Source organism: Oryzias latipes, chromosome 8 (assembly GCF_002234675.1).
Source record: "Oryzias latipes chromosome 8, ASM223467v1".
NCBI classification, from domain to species: Eukaryota; Metazoa; Chordata; class Actinopteri; order Beloniformes; family Adrianichthyidae; genus Oryzias; species Oryzias latipes.
Window position 1 is genome coordinate 11,301,180 of NC_019866.2, and position 18,798 is coordinate 11,319,977.

Sequence of the window (18,798 nt, forward strand, 5' to 3'; positions counted from 1 at the left end):
ATGTGTAAATAAATATTTCTAGGTCTCCTTTAGAAGTCTGTCAATGGTTTTTAGATGGTAAAATGTTGGTAATGCTATTGATTTAAGTTGACCTTTAAAGTGTTAGTCAGAGTACATAATCATGCTAAGATTCCTAACCTCACTTGTAATTTTTAGTGATAAAGGCTCAGTGTAACTGTGTTAACATTCTGGAGCCTCACACAAGCAAATTATGACATTATCGGAAACGGGGAGCTGGGTAAATAAGGAAATGCGTTTTTGAAACAAAACATTACAAACAACTTTAGATTTACCAGAACAATAACCTGTGGAGCAGACTTTGCCACCCAGTGATTGATTGTAGTATTAAGGCCCGTACACACCGGGACGAATTTCGCACGCGATTTTCGCCGACGTTTGACGCCTCGTGACTAAACAAAGGGCACCAATGAGAGTGTGCACACCGACGCGAAAAAACGCCACGCGTCAAAGCGTAAAAAAAAAAACGCCTCTGGTTCGTTTTTTTTTTTTTACGCGTCGCGTCGAAATCTATTCGACCAATGAGAACGGCGCTTTTGCACACGTGTCTGGAGCTTCTGAAGTTACAGTAAAACACAACTTGGGGGCGCTCAAACACAAAACTGCCTTGCTGAGCACACATACCAGCGAAGAAGATAGACGCCGAGTTGCATCTACACAGCCGCGAAGAAATAATGACGGACATTCTAAAATATCCCCGAACCAAGCACCAGTTGGAGCAACTGGTGCTTGAAATATTCATGTTTTCTTTGTTTGATTCTGACAAGCGCGTAAATACTTGCTCTCTTCTTCTGAGGGAAAAGCGAGTTTAAGAAGCGTAAAGTTGCGCAGCGCCACCTTGTGTACAGGAGTATTTCTGTTTACATTAAGCACCATCTAATGTCAGGGAATGAAATTGCATGTTCGCTCGGCTCATCGTCAGCGAAAATCGCCTGGGTGTGAACACAAAAAACGTGACGAAAAACGCTGGCGAATAACGCCTGGCGAATATTCGTCCCGGTGTGTACGGGCCTTTAGTCCTTTTACCCCCCCAACCCCACCCCATGCACACAAACACAAAATCCATTTTAATATTTGGACTTATTAACTGTTAATTTGGAATTGGTGTACAGAATTAGTATTGATGTCCATTCAAGAAAACAATCTAATGTCTACCTTCTCTCCTGCTTCTTTACTTTAGATGGCCATGTCGGGAGCTCAGTTTAGCCAGCAGTATGGTCCGACTGGGGTGCAGCAGATGGGGTCAGCAGTCAACCCTCAACTTCAGAGCAAGGCAGCCATTTCCAACAACTTGCCCCAATTCCATGCCGCTGATCTGAAAGGAGTTGGAAATGTGCCAAATATGGTGAGTCTTTGTCCACCTGAACTAGTTTTTCTTTGTGTTTTTTCCCCTCTGTTGTCTTTTTACTTGTCCTTAGGTCAGAAGTATTTAGAAAGAATGTTCTTACATTTACCGGTACACAGTCTAGGGTAAGGTCAATGACAAGAAGTGAGAGATGTTTTAATCAGCAAGAGGATGCACTTGTTAAAAGAAAAAGTCAATTCAAAATACCAGTTTGGCTCAGAAAAATCTTAATTATTCTATAACTTGCAGAAAAAGCCTAATATGGGTGGAGGTAACTAATTTTACTTTGGCTCAGCTGCAAGTTTTTCTTGCTGTGCATTCAAAGCTGCTGAAAAGAAATGTGTATTTTTCCCTCCAGCAGAGTTTAGCTGATCCCCTGTAGAGCTGTTAGTTTTTTGTGCACCACATTCAAGGGAATACACAGCTTCTGCAGCACTTCTTGGACCTAGGGGGGCTTTCTTCTAAATAACAGACTTACAAAACAGTTATCACTGTTCAGCTCCACCTCTTTCCTGCTCACAAATGCTGCTCCTCCCCTCACTTACAAAGTCATGCATTTAGTTACTGGAGACAGGGAAGCTTGATGGACTTCCCAGTAGTCTTCTAGGCTTTGTAGTAGAACAGTGTTTGCATCGTAAGATATTAGAAGATACCTTGTGATTACCTTCTAGTACCAAAACACAATTAACGTCCCCTGTGACAGAACAAATGAGGTACAGATTAATGTTTACAGATGACATAGTTATACATCATTCAGCCCATTATTTCAGTTTTCAAATGATATAAATTGGTTATCTCTATTATCAAGGCCCAGGATAAAGCCTGACTTAGTTTTAGATTATTAACCATATATTTTTATGCAGTTTTCTTTGACATTTGTCCACACAGATCATTTACTTCATTTTAGTTTGCAATATTTAGTGGGCAATCTAGGACAAAAATACATCAATGATTTAACATGAGCATCATCTGATTACTGATTGTTTTCATATTTTTTTTTAAATCAAAAGGCAGTTCCCTAATATCTGATAATAATCTATAATATTACTGATTTAAAAAAACCAAAAAAAAGTTCATTGTCATGAAGTTGAGTCGTAGCAACTGTACTTAAAACCTTCTTGAATTGAAACTAGACCTGCAAAATAAATCGCAAATTTATCGTTATCACGATATCAAGCTGTGCAGTACGCATATAGCAAAAGTCTGTGAAATAAATGGTTACCTTAAATGTCCTAAAATGATCTTGTGGGAGCTTGAAGTATTTAGGTTGCCAAGGGGGCTACTTTGTGTCAGAGGAAGGCTGGTCTACCTCTTTTAGGATGATTGCAGGTTCGATTCCCACCCCGAAGTGTCCTTGGGCATGACACTAAACCCCACCTTGCCTCTGGTGAAGCCATTAGTGTGTAAATGTGTGAATGGGATTGTGACTTTAAAGCACTTTGGGCCTTCAAGAAAGGTAGAAAAGCATTATACCGGCATATGCCATTTACCATCTAACAGATCAAATAAATCCCTTTTTGCATTTGACCAATCGGATGGACCCCTTCATGTTCTTGACCGATAGGATGGACCCCTTTTATGTTAGATGCTTACCTCCCTATGTTGACTAGGGTTATTTGGCGTGTATAACTATTGACTCTTATTTAAACTGTTGCAGTGAAATGGAAATGATGTTTTGGGTTGTTTTGCTATTTGGTCATGTATATCGTTAAATATAGTTATATCGTCAACGCAATATTAATCACCGATATCACAAATCGCGATTTTTTCTCATATCGTGCAGCCCTAATTGAAACATTTCGCCGCTTATCCAAGTGTCTTGGTCCTGGTTTTGTTTTATGCATTATTGAAATCTTGACGTTTAAAATTGATAGTATTACATTCTTTGCAATTCCAGATGCAGCAACAGGTAGCGTCAATGGGCATGGTTGCTGGAGCTGGTGGTGTGTCAGGAGGCCCAACGGCTGACCCAGAGAAGCGAAAACTTATCCAGCAGCAGCTGGTCTTGCTGCTTCATGCACACAAGTGCCAGCGGCGGGAGCAGGCTAACGGCGAGGTGAGGAGCTGCGCTCTGCCCCACTGCCGCACCATGAAGAACGTACTTAACCACATGACCCACTGCCAGGCTGGCAAGTCCTGCCAAGGTGAGTTAACGTTTTCAGATCTCCAAGTTATTCATCTAACTTAATCTAAATGTCGCAGGCTTTCATTCCTTAAAACAATGTTTACCTGTATGTTCAAAACAAAATGACAAGTGAATATTTTAATAAGCCCAAGATTTTTGCTTATCTGAACTATTATATGGTTTTGAACTTTGATTTCTGCACCGTGTCAGCTTTTGTGATAAATACATGTCTACATTTATTGTTTTATGACATGTTCACCAGATTTGTTTGCATAGTTTTAACATTCAATGGTTTTATTTTTCTATTTTGTCCCAAAGTTTGTGTCCACCATGTTTCTGAAAGTTCTGTTGCATTTGTTTTTATCAGATAATTAAATTGTCAGGTACTACTGGATTATTTATCTTCCTTCAACCTTGTGTTTTGGATTACCTTGGGTTTCTCTCCACAGTGGCTCACTGTGCGTCGTCCAGACAGATAATTTCTCACTGGAAGAACTGTACGAGGCATGACTGCCCAGTGTGCTTACCTTTGAAAAACGCAAGTGACAAGAGGAATCAGCAGCGTGAGTAGCTCCAGCAGCCCTTTTGTCGTTTAGTTCATTCAAATAATGCATTGGAGAAACTGAAAAAGCAGATACAATTTCTTTTTATTGTTTGATTTTTTAAACCAAAATAATGAAAGAAATCTTTAAAACCTGTTAACTGTCAAACAATAGGGATATCCCATATTTTTCAAGGAAGTGTGTAGGATTTAGTGGCGCCACCTGCAGGTTGTGTTTTCCTGTTACAATTCTGTGCTGGCTTGCAGACTGGAAAGTGGAACTATGAGAGGATTCCTGTAGAAAGGCTGGGCTTGTAATCTGATACCTAGGGGAGGGCCTCAGCAGCGGCTGCCATTAGTGGGGGCAGGGTCTGAGGGCAGCACGCTCTTTAATTGGTTAAAAGACCCTGTGACAGATTTAAATCCCCCACAAAGTCGGCATGCTCTCTGTCAGCGATCAACACAGCAGGAAGCAGCTGAGGATTCAGATAGAACCTCAACAAAGACCACATTTAGAGTTATTAAATCAAATTAAACATTTGAGTTTGAAATTTACCTAATATAAGTTAATTCATATATTTTATTTTATTATGCTATTTTTATTTACAAAAGAAAAATTATATTATTTGGAGTAATTGTTTCTCCATAAGACCTGGTTTCTTAATGAATTGACTTTTTTTCTTCCTCTTGTCTCTTCAGCTCTGTTGAGTTCACCTGGGGCTAACCTGCAGAAAGCCATCAATACAGCTGGACCCAGCCAGCCTAGTGCCACAACGATCAGCAGTGGGACATCACACATTGACCCCAGCTCCATGCAGAGGGCCTACGCAGCCCTGGGGCTCCCATATGGTAACCAGTCTTCTGCTCAGGTCCAGGGTCAGGGGCCCGCTCAGCAAAACCCTCCAGGTACCCAGCACCAGCAGCTGCGAAATATGAATGCATTAGGTATGGAGAAATAGACTAGCTAATTATGTGCAGCTATCTGTATTACTATGTTGGTGAACTTTTGGCAAATCTTTTTATTTTTAAGGTGCTAACCAGATGAACCAGATGCCAGGAAATATGGGTACCTCTTCCACAGACCAGAGTGGCTTGCACTCTGACTCGTCTTTACCCTCCACACTACACAAGTGAGTCATCTGTCTTTATTTACTCCATCAAACAATTCTCAGTAAAAAAAAAAACAATCTTCCATTTCTGTTGTTCCAAAACATTGTTCCACAATTTCCTGTGTCTGTTCTGCAGTCAACTGATGACAGATGGGTCAGTATTAGGAGGCATAGGAAACCTGCCCACTGCTACCCCTCTGTCTGCTACGGGGGTAAGGAAGGCCTGGCATGAACACGTCACTCAGGACCTGCGCACCCACCTGGTGCACAAACTGTAAGTACTTTAAGAGTATGAGTGTTTGGAGGAGTTTTGTGATGGCACAAGATGCAAAATGGCATAACGGTTCCTTTTTGTCTTTTTCAGAGTACAAGCCATATTCCCTACCCCAGATCCCGCTGCACTAAAAGACAGGCGAATGGATAACCTGGTGGCTTATGCTCGCAAAGTAGAGGGTGACATGTATGAGTCGGCTAACAGCAGGGTAACTTAAAAACAACACTCACTCCCTACCCCAAATTTGTGTCTGTGTAAAAGATTACATGAAAAATGTCTGAGTTTTTCTTCTTTTTTTTTTTAATCCAGGATGAGTACTATCATTTCCTGGCAGAAAAGATTTACAAGATCCAGAAGGAACTGGAAGAGAAGAGACGCTCACGAGAAAAAGATCGCAACGTTGTGGCCACAGCCAGGTCACAGCAGCCTGGATTGCCTCAGCCCAACACCATGTGCCCGGCACAACCTGTTCGGCCTCCAAGTTAGTACCTCAGCGTCTTTAAACTCTGAACTTAACTTTGACAAGAACATTAAATGGCCATGTCTGCCTGCAGATGGACCTGTTTCTATGCCCAACATGCCAAATCAAATGATGAACCGCATGCAGGTGCCTCAAGGTATGAGTTTTGTCATTGCACTTTCAGCAATTGTTACCATGAAAAATAAATCTCTTCTGGAAAAAATACATTTGTTTGTTTCTGTTTTTTTTTCCAATTCCAAAAACATAAAAGTAAAGAAACTGGAATGAAACTATTTTGTCCCACCTGTGTGTAATTGGTTAAGTGCTCAGACAGCTAAACACTTCAGAGCTCGCAGCAGGCTCTTTTCCAGCCCGTTAGGAAATAGATTATTAAATTACAGTCATTCCCAAGTATCTGGAACAGGTGTATAATTGTGTGCATGCGTTCCCGCAGGAATCAACCATTTTAATCCAATGACGATGCAGAATCCACAGATGCCTCAGGCACCCATGGGAGCGCGGGCCCCTTCTCCAATGAGCCATCCACAGCAAATGAACATGCCCCCTGTTCAACCAGTGAGACATTTTTTTTTTTACAATTTTCATGTCATTAGTAGCTTTACAACTTGGTATGATGTTTTAGCTTTGTTTTATTTGCTCAAAGATTTTCTTGATTGTTGCATTATTGGAATTAAAATGACAGTCGATTTGTATATAGGTTTATTCATTTACTATCACAGTTATATTTTATGATTGGTGTGAATGTTTCAGATGTTCTGTAAATATCCTACCCTATCTTTATTTTGTTTTATTTTATTTAACCTTTTAACCTTTTGGCATTCAGAGCGAACAGCAAAGTAAATCTCATTGTACAGAGAAACCTGTTTCCTTACAGTGCATATGACAATGTATCCTTATGCTATTGTAAATTGCATAAACACAGACACCGCTCCATGTAGCATTTTTGGACAGGCAGCGAGCAGAGGATTGGCCCCGCAGCCAAAGGAGGGCTGCCGACGTGAATTTGTCGTGCAAATCTCGTTTGGTGTGAACGCAGCCTACAGTAACGTGAAAGAAAAAATTACAAAACAACAGCATGTGAGCTACTTTGGAAACAATCAGCTCCAGAAGCTCATAATTTGGAATTTTCATATTTATGTGTTTAAATACATAGACTTTAAATCCGGCTTTAAATTGAAAATTACAGTTATTTTGAATTAAATGGTTACATTTAGATGGACGCGCAAGATTACAAGATGATGAAAAGTTCAGCTTTCATTTTTCGTTCAGCAGCTTGTTGAATTGGACACACGTGTTTGTAGTTATGTCAACAGCGCCGCAGCGCGCCGTGTATCAACATCTGAACGGTGTGCCGGTCAATCGTGATCTAGGTATTGGGCACACATGTTGTAGAGCACCGGTCCCCACCTTTATTGTGCCACGGACCAGTTTGATGTCTGGCAAAATTCTCACGGACCGGTATGAGATATGTCGCGGACACACACTGCAGCAACGCCACAATAGAGGCAGAGACACGTGATAAGACGTACTCTGCACTTTTATTATGACAAAGCATTGTACATCGCACAGGTGTCATCATCCGCTCCCCTTCCCACACTCATGGTGCTAAAAAGAAGTAAACACAACAGGAAGAAATAACTAAGGGTGAGACAACATAACTGCCACCCGTGCTCAACCCTATTTTGACCAAAGCAGGCAAAGGGGATTGATGCCTGCTCCGACAGTAACCCCTGGCTGGAGCCTACAGAACTCCGACATCAGACAAAACGTGCACGTGACCGACACTACAGTACAACAAAGTGATATGATATGACCTGCATGAAAACCGTGGTATTTTCTAATCATGACAATAAAAATGAATTATGACATGAGCAACGTTCTCTCTGCCTGCAACACTCTCTGGTCGCTAATCGCTATGATAACATTTAAACATGCCTTCAAAATAAGTGCATGGAAAATCCGACTCACCACAATGCTGAATGGTGCGTGGGAATCTCCCATTGGGATAAATTCGTATTTTAAGTAGGACTCCTGATACTGTCTATTAAATGTAGCTTTATTTTTTGGGAGTTGAAGGCTCGTCTTCTGTCTCCTGGCAGGGCCTTTTTCCCTTGGAAAAGGAATTTTCCGAAAGCGTTTGTTTTTTACTAATTTTGCTAGCTTCTGGGTTTTATTTTAGCGGTATCCTATCACGTGACCGAGAAGAGCGAATTGGCCTGCGTCAAGAGTGACATAGACAGATGTAACAGAGAAGCTGGCAATTTTCCAAAATAAAACATCTTTCAGATTCCGAAATAAATAAAACGGAAGTCATGTAAGTTATTTATTCTTTCTGTGTGGCCCGGTACCAAATGACCCACGGACTGGTCCGCGGCCCGGGGGGTGGGGACCGCTGTTGTAGAGTATTTGTAGACTCTAATTCTAGATTGCGTTTCTTTATTGGGGAAAAGGTTAAGGGGCTTTTAATCTCAGAATGACAAAAAATCATATGCCCACAGATTTTCTGATATTTATGAAGCACATTTTTAGTGCTATGATTTTACTTTGACTTTATATTTTTCTCTTCTTTTGGCTGTCTTTTTATTATTACTATTACTATTTGGACACAAAAGCATCAACAGGAAAAAATATACTTCCATGCCTTACGCTGGTCCTAATTCATTTCTGGACAGGCTGCCTGATGGCTAATGAATAGTCTGTAGTGTAAGTCACAGCTTGGCTTACAGCCAGTTTTGTTCCGTCTGTCTGCATACTGTTGCCATTTCCTTTCATTGAGTGTGGTGTACAGTTGTAGGTTTACAACTGTAATTGGAGTTTATTAAACTGCATTCTAATAATAAGTTATTCGGAGATGGATAATTATTTTTGTATTGATTCATCTACTTTATGTTTTATCATTTAGATGGGCGTGTCTCCAACAGGGATCTCTCACAATCAAGGAGTAATGAGTAGTCATACTAATAACATGGTGTCTCAGCAACCCAACCAAGTCCAGTTCATGCCACAGGGCCAGTTTCAAAGTTCCACTAGCGGTGCAATGAATGTGAATGTAGGCTCGGGACAGGCCATGTCACAAGCCGCTGCTGCACAGGTGAGAGGATTTGTTCTCTTGTTAGCATGCCGTTTCTGTGATTGTGAAATCTTGTGCATTAGTGATGCTGTGGTATTGGTGTTTAATTGTAAAGGTAACAATATGACCACTTTGTTCCAGCAACCTCAAAACTCTAGTCTCCCTATGAATGCACTGGGCTCTCTCGGTTCCCAGCTACCCCCTGGCCCCACAGCTCAACCCCCCTTGGGTACCACTCCTCCACCTAATGCCTCAGCCACCCTGCAGCCTCACCAGCAGCAAACACCCCATGCTGCTGCACAGGCTCAGGTGCCTCGGCCTTCCACTCCTAGCTCCTCCATGGGGTCCTCTTTCACCCCATCTCACATACCCAATAGCCTTCCTCGCCCGCCCTCAACCATGGGCCCCCCATCTGTCCCCTCTCAGCCTGTGACCCCCCAGCAGCCCCAACCCGAACCCCCCAGTCAGATGCAGCAGTGCACTTCAGTGCAGGCACAGCACCCCAGCACCCCGGTGAGACACCAGTTCTTTTCCTCCACGCTTCTAATTCCTTACGTCTTTGTAGACTCAAATTAAACCACCTGACCTGTCTTTGAAGTCTTTATCTGTGTCAATTCAATTTAATAAAGAAATGATTGTGATTAGTGCCTGATTTCCCTCTAATAGTTGTCCCAGGCGGCAGCGAGTGTAGATAACAGGGTGCCTACTCCGGGCTCTGTGGCTGAGCCTGGCTCCCACCCGGTTCTGCCTGACATGAATGGCACTGAAGTCAAGTCAGTAAAGAATGAAGAAGATGAAAATTGCATCGAGAAGAAACCAGATGATATAAAAATGGAGGTAAGTGCTGATATTAATATGTAGATTTGTGGTCACTGGGTTAGATTAGTTGATTGGTCTCTAAATGCCAGGGGGACTATTGTGAAATGTAACCTCAGGCAGCAACAAGCTTTTCTCACATCTACAGAATAACAGAGTATAAACTCTAAATTTGTCTCTTTTTTACAGGTAACTAGTTTTCTACCTGTTGGTTGCTAAATATATGTTTTTGTTTGTACAGCAGGACGATGAAACCAAACCCTCAGTTGTAAAAAAGGAGGAGCCAGATGCAGCTAAACCAAAGCAGGAACCAATGGAAGCAGAGCCGGCGATTAAAACAGAGGTGAAGACGGAACCCAAAGAAGAGGAGGAAGGTGGAGCGAACAGCACATCAACCTCTCAGAATCACAAAAAGAGTAAGCCCAATTTAAGCCCAACTTTTTCTTTTGAAAATAATCTACCGATAAGAACTTTGTGCTTCTAACACTTAACATCTGTTTTGAAGATCCACAGTGTAAAGCCCAGATGCTTCGTAATAGTTTTTTGAGGAAGTATAGACCAGAAGCATAAATTTGCTTCTATTTTTCATCATTCTACCTGTTTAGGTCATTTGTTGCTGCAGATGCAGCATTTATAGTCTGCTTAATGTCCAACATAAACTGTTTTTTGTCTAGTTTTTAAACCTGAAGAACTGAGACAAGCCCTCATGCCAACACTGGAGGCCCTCTACAGACAGGACCCAGAGTCCCTGCCCTTCCGTCAACCTGTGGACCCTATGTTGTTGGGCATTCCTGTGAGTCTCCACATTTTAATAATATATTCCCTTATTTTAACATGATAATAATTATTAAAAGAATTGTTCTTTTAAAAACTTAATAAGTCGAGCTTTTGTCTTGCAGGACTATTTTGACATTGTGAAAAACCCTATTGACCTATCCACCATCAAGCGCAAGTTGGACACTGGTCAGTACCAGGAGCCATGGCAGTATGTGGAAGACGTGTGGCTCATGTTCAACAACGCCTGGCTGTACAACCGTAAAACATCTCGGGTTTACAAGTACTGCACCAAACTGGCAGAAGTCTTTGAAGTAGAGATCGATCCCGTCATGCAGTCCCTTGGCTACTGCTGTGGTAGAAAGGTGAGAGACTGGAAGTCAAAAGAAACTGAGAAGAAGAAAAAAAAGAGCAAAAGCAGGGAAACATATTTTCTATTGATCCTATCGGCCTTCACATGTTTGTGTTTACTGGCTGCTAATGAATTCACAGTGACATGTGAGTGCTTTCTCGGTTATTCCCACAGTATGAATTCTCACCTCAGACGTTGTGTTGCTATGGCAAACAGTTGTGCACCATCTCCAGGGATGGCACCTACTACAGCTATCAAAACAGGTAAAGTGCAAACTAAACATTCCCTGCATTAGAGTCCCTTAAACAGTGTCCCTTAGAAATAAAACCTAATACCTCTCCACACATCTGCCAATCCTCATTTATACATTTTTATGGGGGTCCTATCAGATTTACTGACCATAGTGATTGTCCACTGACTTCTCTTTTTTCTTTTTTACTAATCTGGCTCAAAAGCACCCCCTTGCGTGCAAAGGCCGCTATTGCAGCTCCTCTAATGATAGCTCTTACCTTTTAACTTGATAGCAAATACAGAGTTGATGCATATGTCAGACGTCAAAGCAGAATGTTGAAATAATCATAGCAATATCCCAGGAGAGGATTAGGAAAATGTTTTAAATTTGTTTAAACTATGATGTTGCTTTCTATGGATTGACTAGCATGGGAAATGCTCGATGCGTCATCTTTGGAGGGACTTATAACATGAAATATTTGTTTATTTTTGTGATAGATATTTTTGCATGTATTTTTCGCATGATCATCCCATAATCATCTTAGGCACCCTTCTTACACTCTCACCTGTTCATTATGCATGATGTTTACGGCATGGTTTACAATAGTAACGTACTATTTTGTTGTGGATGTTTCGTTTTGATTGTTTAGCATGCTGTAGATGTCTCAGAAAATTCATTAAATGTTGGGAATCTCATTAACATCATCCTTAAGCATGTTTCCTTCATTGTTTTAGTGTGGCTGATGGGCTGAATCCCGACCATTTCAGTTGTTACTAACCTGTATCTCTGCCTGTGTGTATGTGTGTTTGTTGTCATGTCTGTCTGCCCATCCCCGGTCCTTGGTTGTTGCTCCATTCACTCCACATTCCTGTGCCTGTTCTCCGGTTTACCTGTGCTGCTACTGTGTGCTGGGTGCAGTTCACCCAAATATGGCCTTATTGCTGACAGGTATCACTTCTGTGAGAAGTGCTTCAATGAGATCCAGGGCAACAGTGTGACCCTGGGGGACGATCCTGCACAACCACAGACGTAAGTTGACCCTGCCGGTGCTGATGGTCGCGTTTGCATCTAAGGGTTTGGTTTTGTGGATAAATGTTTCAGTCACAGCATCCATCTTGAGCGTGCATTTCCTGTTTCTCTTTCTGATCAGTGTGATATCGAAAGAACAGTTTGAAAAGAAGAAAAATGACACATTGGACCCAGAACCGTGAGTTTATTTTGACTGGTTGCCATGTTAATATATGTGACTCTTCTTTACATGTTTTTAAAAAATGAAATGAATGTGTTTGTCTTTTTCTAGGTTTGTTGAATGTAAAGATTGTGAAAGAAAAATGCATCAGATATGTGTGCTACACTATGAAGTCATTTGGCCATCAGGGTAAGTCTAGTTACTGTGACAGCTATTTTTGGTGAAAGTATTCAATTTGTGGTTGAATTCCTTTCTATACAAATAGAAGTTTAAAACTTAGCAGCTGTTTATTTTTCCAGTTTCATCTGTGACAACTGCCTAAAGAAGTCTGGCAAGACAAAAAAAGAAAACAAGTTCTCAGCTCGAAGTCAGTTATAAAAATGTTATTAACTTTTAAATATAAAGAAAAAAAACTCATAAATAGTCTAACATATATTTGTCTTTTGGCAGGGTTGCAGACTACCAGGCTAGGGACATACATCGAGGACAGAGTCAACAAATACTTGAAGCGACAAAACCACCCAGAAGCTGGTGAAGTGTTTGTGCGGGTTGTTGCTAGCTCTGATAAATCAGTCGATGTTAAGCCCGGCATGAAGTCGAGGTGAGGTCCATATTTGCTTCTCCTCTTAACATAATTGAGAGCCTTGTCTCAGGACTGTTCAGAAAGCAGCTTTCTCGAGTAAAAAACTAATTTTAGCTTGTTACATTAACTTAATCACAGAGGTGTACCATTCTAAGGAACCCTTTTGAAGAGCAGTCATCATATTTGTTTTTTGTGTTTTTGCTGGCAGGTTTGTAGACTCAGGCGAGATGATGGAAAACTTCCCTTACAGAACCAAAGCACTTTTTGCATTTGAGGAAATAGACGGTGTGGACGTTTGTTTCTTCGGCATGCACGTCCAGGAATATGGCTCTGATTGTCCTTTTCCAAACACCAGGTAACAATACAATTCAAAAACACCTTAAAATAATACTGCAAACATTTATTTTCACAAAACTTTGTTGGCATTAACTTAAATTATTATTAAAATGGTAGATGAAGATGGCTAATTCATTTTTTCTGAATAGCATCAAATAATAAGCCTTTTTTGTTTTATAAATTGCTAAAAGGATCTTTCTATTGTTTTATTTTAAAAAAAATCTTATTTTTTAAACTTTATGTACCAAATAAAGTGTTTTTAGTTTTTTTTCTCGTTTTTTTTGGGGGGAGGGGGGGTCAATAATGTAATGTATACATTTAGTATTTCCTAGTAAAATGTGATGAATTTTGAATGTTAATTGTTCTTCTTTTAACTTTTACTGATATGTTAACTGTTTCTATATTGCTTCCCTCTCAAGGAAAATGAGAGCTTGCTCTCAGTTGGCCTCCCTGTAGAAATAAAGCTTCTTTTCCTCTCCTTCCAATCAGAGTTTTGTTTTTGTCTTTCAGGCGGGTTTACATATCATACCTTGACAGTGTTCACTTCTTCAAGCCACGTTTGCTAAGGACTGCAGTGTACCATGAGATCCTAATAGGTTACCTGGAGTATGTAAAGAAACTTGGGTGGGTGCAAACTAACATTGTGGTTTTCCCCTTCAGACGGACATATGCACAACAGTTGCTGATAAAAAATAGCTTATAATGTTTTATTTTTTAATCAGGTATGTGATGGGTCACATTTGGGCTTGTCCTCCAAGTGAAGGAGATGACTACATTTTCCACTGCCACCCTCCTGACCAGAAAATCCCAAAGCCCAAAAGGCTCCAAGAGTGGTACCGCAAGATGCTGGACAAAGCTTTTGCTGAGCGGATTTTGCATGATTACAAGGTCAGAAACCCCTCAGAAATGGTTCATTAGATAATATTTTTTTTAATGTTTGAAATATTTTTGCTGTTCCATCTGTCAGAATATTAACAATTTTTTTTTTAACTTTGAGTATTTTGGTGGAAACCACATGCATTTCTTATGCATATAAATCAATGTCCATACATCCTGATTTTGTGATCAAATCAATTTGTGATGCAGAATTGGCAAATTTCCTTGGAGTGGCTTAAATTCTACTCCATCTGTAAAGTGCTCCCGCACTGTGCAATGATGTAATTCATGTGTGAATATGTAGTCATGCCAAAATGCAACTTACTCTCCTCTAATGAGAGCATGTTTGTTTGTTTCAGGACATTTTCAAGCAGGCTACAGAAGATAGGCTGACGAGTGCCAATGAGCTGCCGTACTTCGAAGGAGACTTTTGGCCTAATGTACTGGAGGAGAGCATTAAGGAGCTGGAGCAGGAGGAGGAGGAAAGGAAAAAAGAGGAGAACACAGCCTCTTCTGAGACTACAGAGGTATGTTAACATGAAGAACATTACATTTTTGTCACAAGATCATTATGAACCCAGTGATTAAAAAGACTTAAGATTTAAACATGATTGGATATTTCATCTGTGAAAGCTCCGGCTGCTACAGGATTGTTTGCCACTCTTTACTCTAATTACATTATCGGATCCTCATGTGTCTTTGTTACAGGGGGCCCAGGCTGACAGCAAGAATGCCAAAAAGAAGAACAACAAGAAAACCAACAAGAACAAAAGCAGTCTTAGTCGGGCCAATAAGAAAAAACCCGGGATGCCAAATGTGGCCAATGATCTGTCACAAAAACTTTACGCCACAATGGAAAAACATAAGGAGGTGGGTCAACTTCCCATCTGCAACTTTCTTTTGTCCTGAGACTAAAATACTCTTCTTTTTCCAGCCCACTTTTGTTTATTTAAGGGTTTCACAGCAATGTACTTGTCTCATGGAGTCACTGTCATTAAGGAAAAATATGTATCTCTCAATTACATGGAGTTGTTCTTGACGCTCGAGACTAACAAACTTTGTGTGCCTCAGGTGTTTTTTGTCATACACCTCCATGCTGGGCCCGTCATCAACACCTTGCCGCCCATTATGGACCCAGACCCCCTGCTTACTTGTGACCTCATGGATGGCCGTGATGCCTTTTTGACTTTGGCCAGGGACAAGCACTGGGAGTTCAGCTCGCTGAGGAGATGCAAGTGGAGTACAATGTGCATGTTGGTGGAGCTGCACAACCAGGGCCAGGACCGCTTTGTTTACACTTGCAATGAGTGCAAGCATCACGTGGAAACCCGCTGGCATTGCACTGTTTGTGAGGTAAAAAAAACACTTGACATCATAAATGTTTCTATACTTTTTATATATAAAACTTTCCACTTAAATGACATTTAACTTTCATGTGCTCCTTTCACGTGTCATCAGGATTATGACCTATGCATTAACTGCTACAAGACCAAGGGCCATGAGCATCAGATGGTGAAATGGGGCCTAGGCTTGGACGATGACAGCAACGGTCAGGGTGGGGAGGCCTCCAAGAGCCCACAGGAGAATCGGCGTCTCAGCATCCAGCGCTGCATCCAGTCCCTTGTCCACGCCTGCCAATGCCGCAACGCCAACTGCTCGCTGTCGTCATGTCAGAAGATGAAGAGGGTAGTTCAGCACACCAAGGGCTGCAAGCGCAAGACCAATGGTGGCTGTCCGGTTTGCAAACAGCTTATTGCTTTATGTTGTTATCATGCCAAGCACTGTCAGGAGAACAAATGTCCAGTTCCATTCTGTCTCAACATTAAGCAAAAGCTCCATCAGCAGCAGCTGCAGCACAGGCTGCATCAGGCTCAAATGATGCGCCGCAGAATGGCCACTATGGCTGGAAGAGGAATGCCGATGCCATCTCCACCTACCTCCACTGCCCTGGACACCCCAAATTCTCTGCAGCAGCCTAATACCCCCCAGACTCCCCAGCCCATGCCTAACCAACCCCAACAGCAACCACCAAACCCTGCCAACATTGCCCAGGGGTTCCCCGGTAATGGTCGCGGTAGTCAGCCCACAACGCCTGTTCCACAGGGTAAACCTGGGCCTCCGTCGTCCCCACTCCATCAGCAGCTGTCCCCAATGCCAAACATGCCACACCAACAGCAGCCTCCGCCTCCACAGCAACAGCAGCAACTGCTGGCAGCCCAGAAAGTGGCTCATGAGATCCAGATGGTAGCCAAGGCAAAGCAGCTGCAGACAAATTATGCTATGAACGGGATGCACATGAACCACTCTCGTATGATGGGGCCTGGGCCAAACCAGATGCAGATGGTGCAAGGGCCACGGGGTCCCCAGGTGATGCCGGCTATGCAGCAAGGCCAGTGGAACCCTGGCATGCAGAAGCCCCAGGGTTCTCAGCCACAAGTCCCTCCCCAGCAAGGTCCCATGGTTTCTCAACAGGCTCAGGGAACCCCAATGCTACAGCCGGGTCAGCTCATGCAGAGGCCCATGATGCCACAGCAACACGGTCTTCAAATGCCTGGGGTCATGCCTTCCCAGATGCCCTCGCAACAGGGCATGACACAACAGCAACAGAACATGCCCCGGGGAATACCAAGCAACATCACTCAAAATGCCCTGCAGGAATTACTGCACTTCCTCAAATCTCCCAGCTCTCCGCACCAACAGCAGCAGGTCCTGACCATCTTAAAGTCGAACCCACACCTCATGGCTGCTTTCATCAAACAGAGAACGGCAAAGTACCAGGCCAGCCAGCAACCACAGCAGCAGCAGCAGCAGCAGGCGCAGCAGCAGCAGAACCCACAGGCCATGATGGGCTCCCAGGCTGGAATGCAGGTTATGTCATCAATGGCAAACCAGGTGCCCAGACCGGGGATTTCTCCCCAGCAGCAACCTCGGCAGCCGGCAGGACCACAGGGCATGATGTCCATAGGTCCTCAAGGCCAGATGATGAATCCTGCTCAAAATGGAAACCCCCAGCTGTACCGCAGGCAGCAGATGTTCAGGATGCAGCAAATGCAGTCACAGGGAGGCTTGAATCAGGTCCACGGTCAGTTTCCTCCCCAGCAGACGGGACAAGCAAACTTCTCCCAGATCTGTATGCAGCAGCAAATGACTATGCAAGGAGGCGGGGGACCCATGAGCCAGCTCCCTCCTACATCCCAAATGGGGCAACCTGGCATGGGCGTCGACAGCTCCAGGATGGTCCTCCAACAGCGCTTGCTTCAGCCCCAACAGATGAAGCAGCAGATGGGCTCTCCAGCACAGGCTAACTCCATGAGTCCGCAGCCTCATATGCTACAAGGCCAAGCCCCGGGAGTAGCTCACCTACAGGGCCAAACCATGGCCAACACCCTGGGAAATCAAGTGCGCTCCCCCGCCCCGGTCCAGTCCCCACGGCCGCCATCACAACAGGCTCCTCATTCCGGCTCCTCCCCACGAATACAACCACATCCATCGCCTCAACATGCAGCTCTACACTCCAACTCTCCACATCCCAGCCTCGCTCCCATGTCTGGCTCCATGGAGCAAGGGCACATGGGAACACCTGAGCAGAGCGCCATGCTCCCACAGCTGAACACACCAAATCGAGGGGCTTTAGGAAACGACATGGGCATGGTGGGTGACACAACCGGAGACACTCTGGAAAAATTTGTTGAAGGATTGTAGCATTTTAAGAAAGAGGACTCGTTTTCAACTGAAAGGTTTTCTACCGACTTATGTAAAAAGAAAGAAATACAAACAAATGAGTCTTAAAAGGCCTCTGGACTGTGAACTTTCCTTTAGCAATTAACTACTTTTTTCCTAAACCAGAATGATTTACATGCGCTGGGGAAAAGGACAGAAATCAAATTTTGGTTCAGATCAGCTTTGCAAGAGTTTACCCATGTCATTGTGTTTTAATTTGTTTTTCAGTTGATCTACATTTGACTTTTGAAAAAAAAAAATTGGAAACAAAAATATTTTGTTGTATTCTTTTTTGTACTTTTGCAAATTAATATTGTACTTGTGTTGAGGAGTATGTAAAATTGCTTGGGAGTTTTCTGCCAGGTTTGACCTCTTGTTTAGTTTCCTTGTTCCTGGCTAATTTATTCAAATAATACACCCTTTTTTGAGATAACTGCCTTTGGGAAAGCCTTAATTTCTTTCCTGGTTGCAGAGTCTAATAGAGATTTACTTATTTGTATAGATCTACACTTCGTATTGCACACACAAACACATCATGCTGGTAAGAAAGACACCTGCTTTAAAGCTTGTAATGTTAATATGTGCCAGATTTCTTTTTTTTTCACTGGCCATGGCTCAGCGTTTTGCTGGCAGATTTTCCTACATTGCTTTGTTTGTTTTTACATTTAAAGAATTGTCTATGTATTGAACCTCTTTTGCCTGTGGTGGGAAATTCCATTGTTTGACTGCTGATTTGTGTTCAGAGAGTTTTGTGCATCTTTTTCTCTTCCATTAAACTTGAATTGATGAGGAACTATTCTCCAATGTAAATCAAGCAGCTAGACAGTACTGTAAATATGGTATGAATAGAAAATAAGAATGAAATCAGATGTATAAACTGGTTCAAATGGCTCATTTCATATTTCTATATCATATTGTTAAATAAACCTGTGTGCCACAGACTTGGTTTGTATTTAT

General features: G+C 42.4%; 1 protein-coding gene across 3 annotated transcripts in view; it reads left to right on the forward strand.

The window, feature by feature from the left end:
- Nucleotides 1-18,782, forward strand: part of LOC101155770 (CREB-binding protein) — a 36,856-nt gene extending 18,074 nt beyond the window's left edge. The window contains exons 3-31 of one of the 3 annotated variants that reach the window (XM_020705306.2): nucleotides 1,199-1,363; nucleotides 3,261-3,507; nucleotides 3,938-4,051; nucleotides 4,729-4,974; nucleotides 5,060-5,159; nucleotides 5,275-5,412; nucleotides 5,503-5,620; nucleotides 5,722-5,893; nucleotides 5,967-6,029; nucleotides 6,327-6,448; nucleotides 8,796-8,984; nucleotides 9,105-9,476; nucleotides 9,630-9,800; nucleotides 10,021-10,195; nucleotides 10,454-10,572; nucleotides 10,679-10,918; nucleotides 11,080-11,168; nucleotides 12,056-12,166; nucleotides 12,288-12,344; nucleotides 12,438-12,515; nucleotides 12,626-12,693; nucleotides 12,777-12,927; nucleotides 13,118-13,264; nucleotides 13,756-13,869; nucleotides 13,968-14,133; nucleotides 14,481-14,648; nucleotides 14,830-14,991; nucleotides 15,193-15,474; nucleotides 15,580-18,782. In XM_020705306.2, coding sequence (XP_020560965.1) covers nucleotides 1,199-1,363; nucleotides 3,261-3,507; nucleotides 3,938-4,051; nucleotides 4,729-4,974; nucleotides 5,060-5,159; nucleotides 5,275-5,412; nucleotides 5,503-5,620; nucleotides 5,722-5,893; nucleotides 5,967-6,029; nucleotides 6,327-6,448; nucleotides 8,796-8,984; nucleotides 9,105-9,476; nucleotides 9,630-9,800; nucleotides 10,021-10,195; nucleotides 10,454-10,572; nucleotides 10,679-10,918; nucleotides 11,080-11,168; nucleotides 12,056-12,166; nucleotides 12,288-12,344; nucleotides 12,438-12,515; nucleotides 12,626-12,693; nucleotides 12,777-12,927; nucleotides 13,118-13,264; nucleotides 13,756-13,869; nucleotides 13,968-14,133; nucleotides 14,481-14,648; nucleotides 14,830-14,991; nucleotides 15,193-15,474; nucleotides 15,580-17,823 — 6,588 coding nt within the window. In that variant the 3' untranslated portion in view covers nucleotides 17,824-18,782. The remainder of the gene's footprint in view (nucleotides 1-1,198; nucleotides 1,364-3,260; nucleotides 3,508-3,937; nucleotides 4,052-4,728; nucleotides 4,975-5,059; nucleotides 5,160-5,274; nucleotides 5,413-5,502; nucleotides 5,621-5,721; nucleotides 5,894-5,966; nucleotides 6,030-6,326; nucleotides 6,449-8,795; nucleotides 8,985-9,104; nucleotides 9,477-9,629; nucleotides 9,801-10,020; nucleotides 10,196-10,453; nucleotides 10,573-10,678; nucleotides 10,919-11,079; nucleotides 11,169-12,055; nucleotides 12,167-12,287; nucleotides 12,345-12,437; nucleotides 12,516-12,625; nucleotides 12,694-12,776; nucleotides 12,928-13,117; nucleotides 13,265-13,755; nucleotides 13,870-13,967; nucleotides 14,134-14,480; nucleotides 14,649-14,829; nucleotides 14,992-15,192; nucleotides 15,475-15,579) is intronic. The other 2 variants (XM_011478183.3, XM_020705307.2) reach the window with 2 other exon arrangements.
- The last annotated feature ends 16 nt before the right edge of the window (nucleotides 18,783-18,798 follow it).